Raw genomic sequence first — 17,320 nt, 5'->3', positions numbered from 1 at the left:
ATGGGACACAATTTGGTGTTCCAATAGAACAATAGGAAACAAATCTAAATGGGTTTTGTAACGGATAAATCAGGACATATCAGGCTCCTGGAATAGTCTTACTAAAGCCCCGAACTAAATCCCATTTAAAATTCCTGGAATATGCTGAAAAGCCGGGTCCGTCCCCTGAAACGGACGAATTTAATGAAGTCCAACTTTTCCGATTCTGACTAGAGGAGTGGACTGAATTATACCAGAACCTTGAGTTCAATGATAAATACTGGCTGTGTTACAAGTACAACTTGGTACAGGAAGCTCAACCAAACATTAGAAAGGCTGACGTTCACATTTGAGCCCGTTCTCATTTTTAATTCAATGTGAATAGGAGAAAGTCGTCTTCAAAAATCACTGAAGCGGTCTCATTTCATCCAGGAAAAAATGAATAAAAACACAAAAGACAAACCCTAATGTACCCGAGAGTCACACCCATGACGAGTGTATGTAAACTTCTGCTCCATAGGTAACGTGACGCATGAAAATTTGGAAGCACTGAGGTGGGGGGGGGGGGGCTGGCTGTGGTTTTTATGATTATTAAGACTCCTTAGGAACCGGATTAGGAGCTTTGTTTCACAGTTATTGGATTTTGGCTCAGCAGGACAGGAATTATTCAAATACAGAGGGGAAAGAAAAAGAAAAAGAAAAAACAGAACCATTCTTGCATATGTGGAAAAAAAAAAAAAACTCGACCCAGCATGCAAACATACAACACATTTGAGCTTTTTAGAGGAGCTTCATATCCTCACAGCCGCTGCCAGCTACCGTCAATGATCCTGGATGTGAAGAGAATGAATCATTGAGGAGCCATTGCTTTTCACTCCTTTTACTTCACAAACACTTTAAATCTGCCAGCACATTCAAATTTAATGTGGTGTTGAGTCAAGATCTCTGAACTGAAACAAACCAAATTTCTTTTAATTTTTAAACACGACTGGAGCGCGGACCCGGCAGGAAATGAAGGAGGGGGAGGAAAAGCGCTGATGTGCAACAATGACCACGATATTGTATATTCTTGGTATATTTCCTCATTGGATTTATGTATTATTCAGATGTACTATGACTAAAACACATTTCCCAGCAGAATTGTTTTTTTTTGTATTTGTACAGTTAATGAAAATATTGGTTTCTTAATACACTGTTTCACTTTAAAATCATTTTTAAAAGATTTTATTTGCATCTGTATGCAGCAATGAGTAATGCTGAATGAAAAATGATGTTTCCCCTCGATTACAAGAAATTAATCAAGAAATAAAAGTAATACATTAGAAATATTTCCAGTTTGGTAAAATCTTAGTCACTCAGAAGCAGATTGCCTGACTAATTAACCTGCTTTTATCAGCTTCTTCTACATGAATTGCTCTTTAAAAAGCAAAATAAAAAACAATATTATAAGAATGAAGCAGCTTTACTTTAGGAGTGTATTAAGATTTACTGACTGTTTATTCTGAATTTTTCTAATGTATTAAAATAAAATAAAAATCACTATAACCCTCAAATTGTAGCAATCCGTATTTTTTCATACTGCAGTATGAATAATTATTGCCTCTAGGACTTGAATAAAAGAAATTAATTGAGTATTTGTTGTATTTCTGTGGATTATTTCTCTGAAAGTTAGCATGTAGTGAGAATTTCATACCAGTCTATTAATACTTGCTATTAGAGCAAAGCAAAGCAAAGGATTACAACTCAATGTTTGTTTAAATTAAAGCTCCTCTTTATTTTCTCCCCACAGTATTTACCACCTTAAATCCCTTAAAAATTAACTTGGATAAGATTGTTTACATTTTGTAACTTCACGGATGCCAAATGCCAAAGTCAAGGATTAATTTAAGTGATCTGATATAATCATTAAATATGATTAATATTTATGCTAAGGTTAGCCGATTTTATTTGAAATCTACGCAAAACAAAAGACAGATTTTCAACATAGATTTTTTTTCCCCCCCAACAGAATTTAAAATCAGTTTGCAAAGTAAAATACCAACTCCTGTTGCGTAACTTGAAACCAAGACGAAGCGAAAACTTTAGAGTTTAAGTTTGGAGATGTCTGAAATTGAAACCAGAAAATATTCAAACAGTAAAAAAAACAAAAACAAAAAAAAAAACATTCTGCATCCTCTATACTCGTGATTCAAGAGGATTACCAGAAGTGCTTCCCCATTATCGTACTTTTATCATCAACATGTGAAAAGCTGAGCCCTATCTGCTCACTTATCAATAAAGTGTGGGGCTAAAGTGTTGGTTATTTTTTTAAATTTGAACTAGGTGAAGCTAAAACTATGCCTCTTGAGGAGTTTTGAATTAAACATATTTATAGACAATGTACTTTTTACATCTTAAATGCAGAATTTATACATTTATTTGTTCCACTTTTGGCTTAATTACTCCTCTGACTACTTGTTCTTTCAGCTAAATGTCTTTTATTGAGCCTTTATACGCCAATCGATTGCTAAATTAGTTTGTGATTACCTCAATAATCAGAATAGTTATTTCAGCCCTACTTGAAAACAAAACAAAGTTGTCACTATAAATAAGCAGCTGAAGTGTGTTTGCGCCCGCTGACCTGAATCTCCTCGTACGCCTCGTCGATGGTGGTCACCTGGTGCTGCTCGTGAAGCGCCGGCTCGTCACAGAAGAAGCACACCAGGCTTTTGTCCGTCAGGCAGAAGAGCTTGACCTTCTCGTGGTCCTTGCAGGGGTAGGAGCTCCTCTGCGCGTTCAGGATGGCGTCGAGCGGGAAGGCCGAGTAGCGCTCCACAATGTTGGACAGCTTGAGGCTTGGAGACAGCAGCGGATCGGCGAAGGTCCGGCGGCACTCGGGGCAGTCCCGCGTCCCGTGCGGCTCCTGCCTGCTCCAGTGCTCGGTGATGCACTTCCTGCAGAAGTAATGCTCGCAGCCGAAGCTGACGGGGTCCTGGTAGATGCTGAGGCAGATGGAACAGAGGAGCTCGTCCTTCAGACAGCAAGCCATTTGAGAAGGCTGAGCGGCATCTAAAAGGACGAAGTTCTGAAGCGAAGAACCCTGGGTTTAATCTGAGAGCGGATGGTTCACGGACAAGCGAGAGCAGACTGAGAAGATCTACTGGAGAAAGAGGAAAAGAGAAAATGATGCATCAAATCTTTAATCTGAGGCCAGATTGGTCTTGTTTTCAAAAACAGTAAGTAATATTTAGTAGTAACACATTAACTAAATGGACTTTGGTAAGAACTCATTAAACATCAAGTATGAGTAGAACCAACAGCAATTAGTCTAACATTAACTATAAAAGAAAAAATAAAAATCTTACAGCTTCTCAGAGTCAATATCTGACTTTCCTTCTTGATATGATGCTTGATAGTATTCCTAACCTTTGAACTTTTTAATATCACAACCACAGACAATGTGCAGTGTTGACATGATTTATGAAAGTAAAAACATTCATGGTTTTAACAATATTTTACAGAGAATTGCAGCATGTGATTCTGTTTATTCTCCTGAGTCAATAAATTAATATATTCAATTTCACATTTTTGAAAGAATATATATATATATATATATAGATAGATAGATATATAACATGGGCTGATGGGTTTATATATATATATATATATATATATATATATATAACATGGGCTGATGGGTTTATATATATATATATATATATTTATATATATATATATAAACCCATCAGCCCATGTTAAGCATTTTGTCCAATTTTCTTTGCAAAATATCTCAAGCTCAGCCATATTGGAGAGCATCTGTGAACATCAATTTTCAAGCCTCGTCACAGACTTTGACTAGACCAGTCTAACACACGGATATAATCAAAGTATTGATGTTACCATAGTTGTGCATGTGTGTTTTAAGTCACTATCCTGCTGGCTTGTGAGCATTCACCCTATGTTAAAGTCCCCTGCAGCCTTGAAATGGATTTTTTCCAGGATTGTTTAGTATTTTATCAAGCTTCCTTCATATAAAGTCAGAGCAGAGAATGACTTATGTTGCTGCTTGTTTAGTAATGTTTTCTTTCCTTTTTTTTTTAAGAGTTGCTTTTAAACCATAATACATGAACACTGACCAACATATTAAACTTTTGTTGACGATAGCTCTTGACAAAAATATCCGTTATTGGTTTTCACAACTATTCACTAGAAGATGTTTATTTTGTTTGAGTTTTTGCTGTACAAATTAACTTAACTGATTGGAAAACAGATGTTTATCCATGCAGGTTGACTCCTATCAACCAGCTGATTAGCGGAGGCAGCTGGTTGAATTTATCTAGGGCTGCCATAATAAAAGGAGCTGAATACAAATACACCAATAGTTTAACGAAGCTATTGGTCTTTTCTGACTGACAACTGTTTCTGTAAATGTTGCAGCATTATTTATAGCCCAACAATGCACATTATCCAGGTGGATACCATCTAGCCAGCGCTTATAACATAAACCGGCAGTTGGTTTCACTTTGGCAGCTTCCCCCTTTACCTGCGTCAACACCTGGAAATGTCGAAGCTTCCAAGGAAAAGCCTTTTCATTTTGCTAAAACACTTTCCAGATTCGGGTATTTCCCCACTTCTTTTTTATCTCTAGCCTCAACAAACAGCCTGCCAGGCGACCAACAGGCAAACACCTGCAGCCCTGTCCTCTGTTGCTGTCGACCTCCTTCCCCGGTGTTAAGGAGCTTTCCTTTTATTTTCCCCCAAATCAGGAGAGTTTTAAACAGCCGGGAGCAGGCTCTTTCATTCTGACCAGCATTTAAAAACTACACCGAGTTTGACACATGCTGTAAAGTCGTGGCACATGCTTTATTTAACTAGCTTGACTCGACACCTAGCTGGATTTGTAAACACAACAGACAAGGCAAAAAAAAAAAAAAAAAAAAAGCAAAAAAAGGGGGATGAATGACACAATAAAAGGCGAAACATTAATTAACTTACCCTGCTCATTAACGGTAAATAATATAACTTAAACATAAACGGTGGGAACTTATCTCAATGTGACATTTTCCACAACAAAAATGAATAAAAGCGGAGGAAACGAACCTTAACCTAGCGACCTCTCTGCGGCGACATCAGCGGCTTCAATGCGAGTGTCTTTTCAGGAAGAACACCGACACACATCGGCAACAGACGAAACCAACTGCCTCACACAAGGAGGGGTGTTCACAGGGGATTAAACATTATTATGTTTCCATTATTAACGTCATTCAAGCTACAGTAAAACAAGCCGAGGTATTCAGATGACCAGTGTCATTTTAAAGGAATCAAAATCATTTAAACTCTTTGATAGAGCGGTTAAAATTTAACCGTTGACCCCCAATTTCTAAAATGAAGTGACCCACACTTCCTTTCTCTTGTTCACCCGCTGTTAGCAGTTTACCTTTATGAGAAGAAACATCACAACACATAAATTAAAACCGAAACAGTTCATTAAATGGTCTGAATTACATTTTAGTCGATAAAAACAAAGATACTGTCACAGCTCCGTAAAAGCGTTTTCTTGAATCGAATGAGGAATACTTGGTCAGTGGCTGCAGCGCTCGACTTCCACCAGCAGGTGTCAGCAGTGTCCGTAGAAATCACAGTCAATTCAGTTGAGACGCTTTAAATATGGCTGGCAAAGATTAGCGTCGGTATGAAGCATTTTTAGAGGAAACTGTAATAAATACATTTAACAATTTCGAAAAAATAAAATTTATATAAATAAATACCCAAATTAATAATTAAGTAAAAAAAAGTATGTTATTTATAAAGATTATAAATATTTTCTATATAACTATGCTTTCATGAACTAATTTTGATCAAAATTGCAACACTTGATTGGCACAGCACTTCAAGTGCAAACTAAACATATGTACTATTATTTTAGCTATTTTAATATCTAAACAAATAATTACAGCTACATTAATTTATTTAATCGATTTCAATTTGCAATTATTAAACAGTTTTTATAATACCTTTAATTATGGGACACTTTGAGACACATAGCTGAAGATAATTCAGGTTTTAAGGAAAGAAGAATATCATATTAAATTCAAATATTTTAAAATTTTTCACAAAATATGCTATTGAAAAATATACAGTTTGAAATATAGTTGTTCTAAAATTGTTGAATTTAAGTGTGATGATATTCAAACATTCTTTACATGTATTATATGTGTAAACATGTATTCAAAGTATTGCACTTGGCAAAATTATTCATACCCTTTGCAATTTTTCACATTGCTTCATGTTACAACCACAAACTTCAATATATTTTATTGTGATTAAATATGATAAAACCAACACAAATGTTTTTGTATAACAAATGTTATATGTATTTTTAGATGATTTTTGTGTATGTTTCAACTAGCATTTGCACATGTAGAGACTGGAAAGTATTGCTACTTTGCATAACTGAAGTTGAAGTTCAGTGAAATTGGATGTATTTTCAAATTACTGTAAATCTCAACATTAACTTGGCAATCTTAATGCTGAGTTTCACAAGGGATAAAGTGAGAATCAGCGCAAATGTCATTTTTTTTGCCCTGTTTTCTAGCCTAAAATACTGAAAAATATAAAGGGCTAGAGAGATTTCAACCATGTTTCATCACAAACTCTTCATTCTGGTTTCATTCTTTTATGCTGGGTCATAAACAAAATGTAAATAAACTCCAAATATGCTAGGCGAGAAATACATGAGAACTCTGAATGCTCACTTGAAAGCCCTTTTATTTTATGTCCACTGTACAAATCAGAAATGTATGTAAAAAAATGTTAAATAAATATATATTTAGAACATTTATGTACAACAACACACAATATATACACATACCCATAAAGTAATAGCTGAAGGCAAAACAAAGCACTGGGTTTTTGCTGCACATTCTTTCAGTCAAAGCATTTTACAGTAATGTTAAAAAAATGTTCAGAAGGCACAGGAGTTCTCATGTGCAATAGCTGGGACTCTCCTCGACCGACATAAACGACAGTTTGCCTGCCTCTTGCTGAGGAGAGCTGACGGACTCCTCTTCCTGTCCAAAGGGAAGTTGATGCTCCGCTTGGTTAACGTCTGTCGGCTGAAAAGATGGCGTCCCACAGGAACCGTTTCCTATATGCAGAGTGATGTTGACGTTGACGTGGGGACTGTTCGTCACGGGGCTGACGATCTGCGGGCTGGTGGGCTGAGAGGAGCTCTGTGTGCTGATGCTGCGCTGAGGAGCGACGGGGTCCGTGACAGACTGTAAGGTCAGGGGCTCCGACAGGAGAGACGCTGGATTGTCGAGACCTAAAGTTGGTTGTAGAGGCCTGAGGGACTCATGGCTGCTGAAACCATCCGCCCTGGTTGAATTTTCGGTATCGCTGCTGCTCACACTTTGGTCACTGGCGACTTCCCCTTTCTCCAGCAGACACATTTGCTCCGGCGAGGTATGTTTGAATAAAATCATCTGAGAATCTCCGAAGTTGCTGTGGCCGTTCTGGTGAGGAAACAAATCACGAGTCAGTGTTTTTATATCGTCACAAGCATGACGCACGCAGCTAACTTGAGGCTAATTTGATTTTTAAGTTTGATTAAAGACAAGTATGAAGTCTAGCTTTTCCATCTGCTACAGTTTGAGCAAAAAACAATTCTTCTTCTTTCACATCTTTTCTCTTATGATAAACATGTCTAAAAAGTCTTACTTTTACTGTAATATAACCTCACACTTGAATAATTAAACCTGTCCAATTCAATCATTTACTCAGTGGTGGAAAGAAAAAAACATGTTGAATTCTTAAGCAATGAAAACATTAAGTTCATCAGATTGTCTAGGAAACATTTAATTATGAAACAATGAGTCTTAATTCCCTTGGTTATAAATATTATGTGACACATAGTCTCATTTATGTAAGCCACTGACCACAAGGGTGAAGGAGGAAGTAAGTCTGTTTAGTCACCACCAACACGCACAGACAGCAGGATCTTAAAACCAGTGAACAGATCTCACTAAAGCTCACTGTTAGAGAACTGCAGGGAAGTTACCAAGTCTTCAAAACAATCCTTATATTATTTCTATTCAACTTGTTTAGTTTGAGTTAGTTGCAAAAAACAGTTCAAGAAGGTCAAAGGATAAATATGAAGCAAAATACTTTATATAAAGTATTTTGCAAAGTATTATATGGAACGTCTTCCCAGAGGAGCTCAAATAGAAAAATTTGAGCTCCTCTGGAGCTTATAAGAGATAAGTGATCTCTTATAAGACATAAGAGATCATTTATCTCTTACAAGAGATATGTGATCTCTTATTTTATTTAAAATAAAATAAGAGATCACTGTTTTACAGTAGCTTAAATAACTTAAAAATGTTGTACAACAGAAATATTACTAACAAGAACCAAACGTTTTGTATACATTTGACGGAAAAATAATATTATTGACTCACAACAGATTGCAGGGGTCTGCAACCTTTACCATTCAAAGACCCATTTTTACCTCCAGTCCAGCTAAATAAAACTCATTTAGAGCCACAAGTTTTACATCATGTAACACCTACGGTCGTCATAAGAGTCTTTTTATCAAAAGGTCACGTAAGTTACACGACCTTATGACAAAGTAACTCTTTTGTCCTTCGACAACGGTCCAAAGAGGGAAAAAAACCTAAACAAATAATACTTTTAAACATAGATATAAAAACAAATGCAGCGTTGTACAATTTAATTGAATTTTTGCAACAGAATGACACTAAAAGTATCAACAACATTCTTATATCTAATGATCTTGTCAGGAAAACAATGTGTTTTTATTTTGCCAATATTAACATCCCATTTATTTTTTTACAGGTTTTGTTTTTCTGTATTTTAAAACCTACAAAAATAAAAATAAAATTGTGGTTCTTTAAAATAACTAATTTCCTATTGCAGATTTATATCAAACATTTTAAAAATGTAACATTTATGGCTGTAAATGAGTTTTATTTATGCACTGGGGACAAAAATGGCTCTTTGAATGGTAGAGGTTGCAGACCCCTGTACTATAGGACATTTATTATTTTTAAAGAACCACCATTTTATTTTTATTCACCGGTTTTAAAATACACAAAAGAGATGGATGTAATTTTTGCACGGGATGTTGATACTGGAAAAGAAAAGCACACGTTTTCAACTTAATGACAAGATAATATAAGAATTGATACTTTTAGTGTCATTCTGTTGTGGAAATTCAATTAAATTATTCAAAGAAAAAGCTGTAAAATTGCCAAAAAGCTGCATTTATTTTTATATCTATATTTAAAAGTATTATTTATCTTTTCACCATCTTCAGACAAAGTTATTGAGAGCCGTTGTGGAAGGTCCAAAGAGTCGCAGGCCGCAGACCCCTGGCTTATTGAAAGAAAGGCATGCTGGGAATGCACAGAGACAAAACTCACCTGTTCTGCTGCCTCACAGTTTCCATTTGCATCTACTTTAGGTGATAAGAGTCCAGAATCTTTGAAAACAGGAGAGAAAGGACATTCAGAGACGCCTGTGCTCAAGTGTGATTATGACCACAACAAATTCAGTTAAAGAATTAAATAATAGTGACCGTTTCTATTCAGAAATGTGGGTTAAAAGTCTATATTATCAAGACTGGAACGGGTGATGTTACCTCTAGTTTTCTTTCGTTTGCAAAGTATCAGTAGGAGGAAGACGATGAGAAACAGAAGGAATCCAGAGGCACCAGCAATGACCGCAACTAAGCAGAAAGTGGGACACAGATGCAAGTCAAGATCAGACATGAGAAACAGGAGAACCGAAACACTGATCAGGCATTACAGTGAGCTTATGAAACCTGTACCCATTTCGCTGATGGGTTGTTCTGTTTTAGAGTATTTGGGTGTCATGGTTAGGAGAGGCCTGACAGGCTGCTGCATCGTCTGCTGTGGGCCTCGTGGCATCGTGGCGTTTACAGTAACTGTAGTCGTTACCGTTTGTGCTGTGGTGTGAGGCGGACAGGGATTGGTGGGGCATTTCTCACACTTCACATTAGAGTTCAGGGTGCCTGATATGAACACGCAAACATTTCACAAGGTCAGTGCATCTCATAAAATAAAAATAATGACCTACTTCTACAGATGTTGTTGTTTAAGAGATTACATTTACCTGGCACAGAAACTCTAAATCCAGGTTTGCAAACTGTATACGACCTACAGTTTGTGCAGTACGGATTATCAAACCCGAGCTCACAGAACGTCCCACGTTTGCAAACACACTTGGCGTTTCTGGCTGGGGTGCAGGTCTGGTTATTCTCAAGACCGTTTTCTGGTTCAACATGAGAGAGCGTAAACATAAACCATCAGTAGGAAGTAAAACTATGGAGTGGATGAATGAATCAGTATGTATTATTGCAACATAGATTCTCAACACATCTACTGACTGGCTTTGCACTTGGTGCAGGACAAGCAGTTTGGGGTGTAGTTCCAGGTCTCGATGTACTGCTCTGGTCCACATGGTTCACACACTGTGTCAGAGCTTCTAGAGCACTCCTGCTTCAGTCGTTGCCCTGTGAAAACATTCATTTGGTTACTGGACAGACAATTAAACAACATAGACAGGAAAGAAATTCGGCTTGATTGAACAAAGTCAACGGGTCGAGCCTGAATTTGGCTCCAATGAACAGATTTATAGTGGCAACAAGAACCGCGTTGGTGCCAGAAAACATCCTGATGTGGAAAAGATGAACTCCGTTATGGAGGGCAGCAGGGCTTAAGCAAACAAATGAGGTTACCGAACACACTAAAGTGGGACTAATATCTCCCAATCCATTCATTTAACACTTCAAAATTATGTGTAAGCCACCGTCTTCAAAGTATAAACATAATTAAAAAGCATGAAATGAGTCTGACTTTGTAAAACAATAATCAAAGAGAAGTTAGAGATGGGCTTAACAGCACAAAAAACAAAGATAACTTTAGTTACTAGAACAGATTAATAAACTTTAGAAATAACTATGAACAGAGTTAAAAGAGAAAATTATAGCTTAGCATTGCTAAGACGCAAAATATTTGGATGTTTGATGGAGCAATTTCAGAGTAATGGAGTATTACTTTAAATAAAAGACAGCCGTGACCTCGTTTGTAGCCTGGATTTAGAGTCAGCCATCGACTGCTGGAGTTCCCCAGGGTTCAGCACTGGGGATTGCTCTTTTTTCAATCGACGTTCTGCTCCTTGAATCTATCTTAAAACAAAACTGTTCTACTTTTTTTTATGATTGTGAGGATGCCTGTAGAAAAGAACGATGGGAGCAACTTAAATAAGCAAACTAAAAGTTATAATCCTGAATAAAAGATAAATCTGTGTCATTTTAAACTAAACTCATTTATATAGCCAAGTGTGTTTCAACTCAGACTTTTCTCCTCTTTTTTTATTCTCCTATGATTTTGATTCATTATATCTCTTGAAGCTTGTATTAAATGCTGCTCATTATCTCTTTCTAGAACTTGTAAACAAGGTTATTTTTTCATTTTGTTGCCGTGCTGCATTGGCTCCATGTTTACCAGTTTTTAAAGTCCTCAGTCACCTAATAAATCCTTACATTAGGGAACTTTTAGAAGATTGAAGACTAGCAACCAGTTTCCTTTTGGCTAGAGAACTTTTTCAGCCACAGTGGAAAAGTTTGCCTTTCCATGAATTGTTTTTTTTTTTTTACCGCTGCTAAAAAAGTACATACTTCATTTCTACTTACTGGTTTTGCCAGTTACTGTAAGCCGTCCAGGTTGTGAAGCAACTTTCACCCTTCCACCACACACACCTTCCAGAAGATGTTTCTTTTGTCTCGTTGTCTACAGAACATTTTCTTGGGGATCATCTCGATGTCTTTTGTCGATGTGAGTCGATCCTTTAAGATCTTTTGGTCAGCAGTGGATTTGGTCTATAAATCGCTACTGCTGAGTCTCTTTCCCTTAAAGCCTAAAGTATTTGACATGTTGCTCTTGGTCCTTTACTGACCTTCTGGATGAGTTGTTGGTGCGATCTTGGAGTAATTTTGGTCGGCTCGCCATTTTTGAGAAGCTTCAACAATTTTTCACGTTTTCTCTATTTGTGACTAACGGTTTTCACTGTGCTTTGCTTGAGTCCCAAAGACCGTTTCTAGACTCTTTCAATAAATATGTTGCTCATCTGCTCTTGAATTTTGATTTTGTTGCTTCTTGAGATCTTTTCTCGAGAACAGATCTTGAGAAAAGATCCCGGCCATCAATACTTTTTATATCAAGGATCAATTGCCTTTATTTTACAACCTTTGTTTTATTAGGTGGATTAAAAATTACTTCAGCTGGACTTTACTCCATGGAAATCCATTGGGATGAGCCAAATGAGAGTCTTTGTAGCGGCCTGACTCGCCAGTAATCAAGGCAGAATATTTGCAACGCTGCGTGAAAATAAATGTTGCAACATTCAAGATTCTTGTCACAATATTGTACCCACATGTGAAACATGTCTGCGATTTAAATCACCACAGTGATTAGAAGCTTAAAATGTGAGTCATTCGTCATGTGAACGTGGGCTGAGTATTGATTCACCAAAACAAAATGATAAGACATCAGCCAAAACGGTCCAGGAAAAGCTAAGTGCTAGTTGAACTCACTAAACAATGAATCAGGATGTGAGGTTCACGCTGAGGTGCAGAGATAAGATTAAAAGAAACAGAAACAACAGATCGAGTTAGAGCTTGAACAGGAGCAGCGGTTGCAAAAGCCTCCAAGTCAAACTGCATTCCTCTTCCTCACAACCCAACACATTGCTAACACCACCGATTTGTCATTAGGAAAGATAAACTTCACACAAACTCTGCTGCTGTTCCTTCAGGCGAATACTCTAAAGAACAAATAAATTCAAAAATAAAGAGGAAAAAATAAAACTCTCAGTGTGTGGAATCCCCATCGAAAGTGTGGAAGGAAGTGAAGTGTGCAGCTGTGATCTCAGATAGCTCAATTGTGAACAATCTTTGTTGAACATCTAATTTACATACCTACAAAACCCTTTCCCAGAGAGATCAAAGGCAGTGCTGTTCACAAGCCATTCATTTCTGGGTTGCAAAAGAATTTGTAAAAAAGAAAGAAATCAAAAATCCCCTGGAAATTAGCATCGGTTTTCTGCATTTCCTCGTGATAAAGATGCATTTAGTTGAAACGGCTCCCCATTTCCAATAACGATGGTAATTTTACAGCCACTGTTCGTCTTCATGCTTCCAGCTCTGAAACTGAATGCTCTCAAAACCAACAAAAGTGGAAACTGTGAGATCATCATCATCGCTGTGAATGTTAGTTTCTTTTGAATAGAGAGAAAAAAAACTACAATAAACAGAGAACACTCGGTTCTGTGACTCATCATTAATTGCAATGAACCCATTCAAAAAATGTGGATCTGCTGGTTGGCGGTAAAAATTACCAAGAGAAACAGTTCACTCAAAAAACAACTTCATAGGAGAAGAAATTTCACTCCAACAACCAGATTACTCCTTTTTTCAACAGGACTTTAATTCAGATTTTCAGGTAATGAACTACGTGATGAAGTCGTTTCCGTCTGAGCGGTAGTTGTTCATAATGATATGAAACTTTTCAGTTTGTTGGTAGCGATCAGCAATCATGCATATAACCGCTGTGCCACTTTAAAACCACAATGCAGGATTTTTAGCACCACTTTACACTAAATATAGAATTTTAATATTAGAAAGCGAATGCTCCTTGTTGCAGAAATGATTTGCTTAAAATTGTAAAGTTAAATAAATATTTCTGTCTGAAAAACAAATTTTTGTTTCATTTTATGCGTTTAGATTTTTTTCAAAATTGCACGTGGTGCTTTTAGGCAGGTATATTATACCATACGCTTTATGCAAAATTAGAAAATTTGACCAGATGTTCTTAAAACTTCAAGTTAGCACTTTTGCTTAGCAGGTCTTGTTCTGAAATTCAGTGGGTGCCTTTCTTTTTTTGTTTTTAAAATTTTCTCTCACACCTCCACGCCCAAACCTTCACCGCTGGGTTTCAAGAGGTGCATCATCGCGCAGCCGGTTACACCGTAACTTTTTTAACAGTTATGTGAGACGTCGGAACTTCACAGATTGCATCTGTATTGTATTCTGTGTGAAAAGTAAAGTACTTACCAGGGGGGCATTTCTTGCAGCACAAGTTAATATCATCATGCAAGTATTCTTTTGTAAGATCGCGACAATTTCCATTGGAATCAGGCTGATATGGGAGCGAGCGAACCTGTGGGAAGAAAACAGAAAAATGTGCAAGTTATTATTAAAGGGTAAAACAAATGAAATCTTTTTATATTTTAGAACATTTGACCACTTTGACTTACAATGATTAGAAGAACTCAAATCACATTTTTCTTGCTAAAAACACTAACTTCAGTTTTTTTTTTGATAGCCCGACACATAGTAGTACATATTTGTGAAGTGGATGAAAAATATTACATATTTAAAAACAAAACAAAAAAAAAACCCGTAATCAAACGTGAGGTGCATTTGTATTTGGCCGTCCTGTGTAAGTCCTTTGAAAAACACTTCAGAGCTCACTCAGATTGTTAGTAAATGTGTATGTCTACCACAGACTTTCAATTAGTTTCGTACTTTGACTAGGCCTTTCTTACATGAGTATATGGTTTGATTTAAACCATGCGATTGTAGCTCTGCCTGTTGATGGTTAGCATGAAGTCTTTTGCAGCTTCTGTTGTTTTCCCAGGATTGCCATGTGTTTCGTTCTTTTATTCTTCCCATCAGCTCTGAGCAGCTTTCATGTTCTTGCAGAAAAAAAAAAGAGCGTCCCCACAGCATGATACTACCACCACTAAGCCTTTACGTGGTAGTTCTGGATGTAGAAATGATGTAAAATGAACCTCGAGTCTTTTGAAGCTTCTAATTTGTTTACTTTTGGGATTTTCCCTGCATTCAGTTCCATCTATAAAAACTGATCAGCTTCCTTTTTACTAAAAACAAAAAATAAATAACCAAAACTAAAATTTTCGGGTGATGTGCTGCGTTCATTTCCCTCCGCATTGCTTTCTGCACACAGGCCAAAAACCTCAGTGTTTGTCTCGTCTGTCCAGAGTACATTCTTCCAACTTCTCCTGTCTCTTCTACAGTAACTGTACTGTATTTTTTTTCCATTATGACTTTTTCTGTGTTCTGCCACTTTTATAAAGGCCAAATCACACTTCTAATAGTTTTTCTGCCAACCGATTCTCGCACTTGAGCTGTGGGTCTCTGCAACTCCTCCAGAATAACCAATAGTCTACAGCTCTAGAATAAGAGCTATATTTATACTAAGACTTTCCTTTTTGCTAATTATATGCCTTATGAATACAATTGACTGCACTGTATTTTATTTATAGGGTTCGAAGGAAAGGGGGCTGAGCGCCTACACATTCATGATATTTATCTTGAAGGCCTTACTTTTGTGGTATTCAGGACACCACACAAAACTCTGCCTTACTTTGTGTGGTGCATCACAGAAACCCCCAAAATACATTTTAAGAAGGCGTGTATTCTTTATCAGGACACAGTAAACCCTGGCCAACTGCTTGGTCAAAACAGCCTGAATTTAGTCATTTGCTAATTAGGGGAATGGATCAAGTGGCCCCTGAGTGGCTCTGTTATTTTAAATATAGAAGCGTGATGCAAAAGAGCACCCACACCTGCGCCCACCTTTTTCTGTCCTAGTGAAGCCTGAGCTGCAAACTCAGACGAAAAAAGGAGCCATTGTCTGAATTTCTGAGGTGCTTTTTACCTCTGCATTCCTTTCTGTGGGGAGGCTCTGCTGGAATTGCACGGACGCATAAGCTAAAACGTTATTTGACGAGGCGAGAGGGAGCGTGGCACTGCAACTCTTCACACACCTGACATAGAGCTGTCTCACCACAGCGCCGGTGACAAGCAAAAGACGCAATTATGCTGACAGCAGCAGCAGCAGCAGTTTCTGGTATTACAGGAAACAAGAGGCGTCAGTCTACAAGCCCCGGGTTTTCTTTGGTAAGTACAGGGAATTGTGCTGTTTGACCACGGACTGACGAGAAATGTTATCTGCGTAAATAAACACTGATAGCTTATCTGAGGGAACATCCAGTTATTTCCTCATGGCTGTGTGCCCGTGAGAACTAAAACAAAGTAACAGATTCATTTTAGATGTCTGAAACAGCATCAATCCAAGTAACTGAAACTAAATACTCACTAGAGTTACTCCTTATACATATATCCCACAATAATTTGTCACACTTAGAATAAGAAAAACATAAAATCTTTATGACAATTGATTAGGTTAGATTATAGAAACACGTGTAACACAGAAATCTGAGCTTTTATTTTGACGCTGCAATTACTTCCAATGACAAAGACACGACTTTTTTTGCTCAGTAACTTGTGGCGGCACAGCCTGCATTTATCCCCTCGTTATAAAGCTTGACGGCGATTACCTTGATAGTTCGGAGAGTCACCAGAAGCAGCAGCACCAGTATGTCCTTCATCGCTTCTCCAGAGTGAATTACAGAGCGGAGCGGAGTTTGCAGCAGGCAGCGTGTGTGTGCTGCTCATGAGGGCGGGTCATCTGAGCTCAAACCCGAGGCATTTCCTTGCACTCAGATGAATCTGGAGGGAGGAAATCAGCAGACAGGCTAACCCACATTCACTGAACTGATGCGAATAACTATAATGAGGTTAGTGAGAGTACAGTGGCAACTGTATGTGTGTGTGTTTCTCTGAGTTTGGTCTGGTTAAAACGTGTTGCACCTTGAAGTAAATTGTGCTCTCAGCAATCTGCAGCTGGTTACAGGAAAACTGCAGCATCCGAGTCTTTTCCTGGAAATTAAAGCTTCTGGATTTGATTCTGATCAGAAAGAAAAAAAAAAATTAACAATGTTTGGCTAGAACAAAGTGCGTTGGTGAATACCTCAATAGCTAATTGTTCACCAACTGTGTCAGGACATCAATAAAAGTCCAAAGTTCAGCTTCAGGGAATAAAATCAGTTAAAGTCATTTAACTTGTTTCCGCAAGCAGAGACAAGTTAATACTCGCTTTTTGTATTGGCAAGAGCGGAAAACATGCACTGCACTGTGTATCACTAGATTCCTCTGAATAAATCATTAATTATTTGGATTTCAATATCAAAGTGGCTGATAATTTTGCATTTTAAGCATGTAACCAGTAGCACCCCCTCTTGAAAAATGTCAGCCACTCCCCCATGAATCATGTTCAGGTCACATTAAGGCATTTTCTGCAATCAAGACATACACGTGAAACCCAGCAAATGGATAAATGTATAAAATTAACTAAATAAAAAAATATACATTTATATCACTCCTGGAAAATTA

At 37.4% G+C, this 17,320-nt stretch overlaps 2 protein-coding genes across 4 annotated transcripts in view; both read right to left on the bottom strand.

Moving 5' to 3' along the window:
* The window catches only part of trim62.1 (tripartite motif containing 62, tandem duplicate 1), a 42,700-nt gene extending 37,541 nt beyond the window's left edge, over positions 1 to 5,159 (bottom strand). Inside the window, exons 1-2 of one of the 2 annotated variants that reach the window (XM_015047294.1) lie at positions 5,059 to 5,159; positions 2,600 to 3,115 (exon numbers count right to left, since the gene is read on the bottom strand). In XM_015047294.1, the coding sequence (XP_014902780.1) occupies positions 2,600 to 3,007 (408 nt within the window). In that variant the 5' untranslated portion in view covers positions 3,008 to 3,115; positions 5,059 to 5,159. Of the gene's footprint in view, positions 1 to 2,599; positions 3,119 to 5,058 lie in introns of both variants that reach the window. The other variant, XM_015047293.1, reaches the window with a different exon arrangement.
* Positions 5,160 to 6,351: 1,192 nt separating this feature from the next.
* On the bottom strand, positions 6,352 to 17,298 carry tnfrsf1b (tumor necrosis factor receptor superfamily, member 1B). Of its 2 annotated transcripts, XM_015047290.1 has the most exons (9): positions 16,739 to 17,298; positions 16,426 to 16,597; positions 14,114 to 14,219; positions 10,388 to 10,513; positions 10,114 to 10,272; positions 9,809 to 10,012; positions 9,620 to 9,706; positions 9,402 to 9,460; positions 6,352 to 7,472 (listed from the first exon to the last, which is right to left on the bottom strand). In XM_015047290.1, the coding sequence occupies exons 2-9, from the start codon at positions 16,474 to 16,476 to the stop codon at positions 6,942 to 6,944; spliced, it is 1,323 nt and encodes a 440-aa protein (XP_014902776.1). In that variant the 5' UTR covers positions 16,477 to 16,597; positions 16,739 to 17,298; the 3' UTR covers positions 6,352 to 6,941. The 2 variants fall into 2 exon arrangements, with proteins under 2 accessions (XP_014902776.1, XP_014902775.1); XM_015047289.1 differs by having other exon boundaries at positions 16,426 to 17,298.
* Positions 17,299 to 17,320: the final 22 nt, after the last annotated feature.

Source organism: Poecilia latipinna, unplaced genomic scaffold (assembly GCF_001443285.1).
Source record: "Poecilia latipinna isolate Pla-1442-1.1 unplaced genomic scaffold, P_latipinna-1.0 Scaffold818, whole genome shotgun sequence".
Classification (NCBI taxonomy): Eukaryota; Metazoa; Chordata; class Actinopteri; order Cyprinodontiformes; family Poeciliidae; genus Poecilia; species Poecilia latipinna.
Note: the sequence above shows the minus strand (reverse complement) of the source record. Positions and strands in the feature narration are given on the sequence as shown.

Coding starts and splice junctions, on each gene's coding strand:
- tnfrsf1b (XM_015047289.1), bottom strand. CDS start 16,476: ATGAAGGACATACTGGTGCTGCTGCTTCTGGTGACTCTCCGAACTATC. Junction 10,013..10,113: donor ATTTAGAGTTTCTGTGCCAG/GTAAATGTAATC, acceptor TGTTCATATCAG/GCACCCTGAACTCTAATGTG. Junction 9,707..9,808: donor ACAACCCATCAGCGAAATGG/GTACAGGTTTCA, acceptor CTTTCTGCTTAG/TTGCGGTCATTGCTGGTGCC.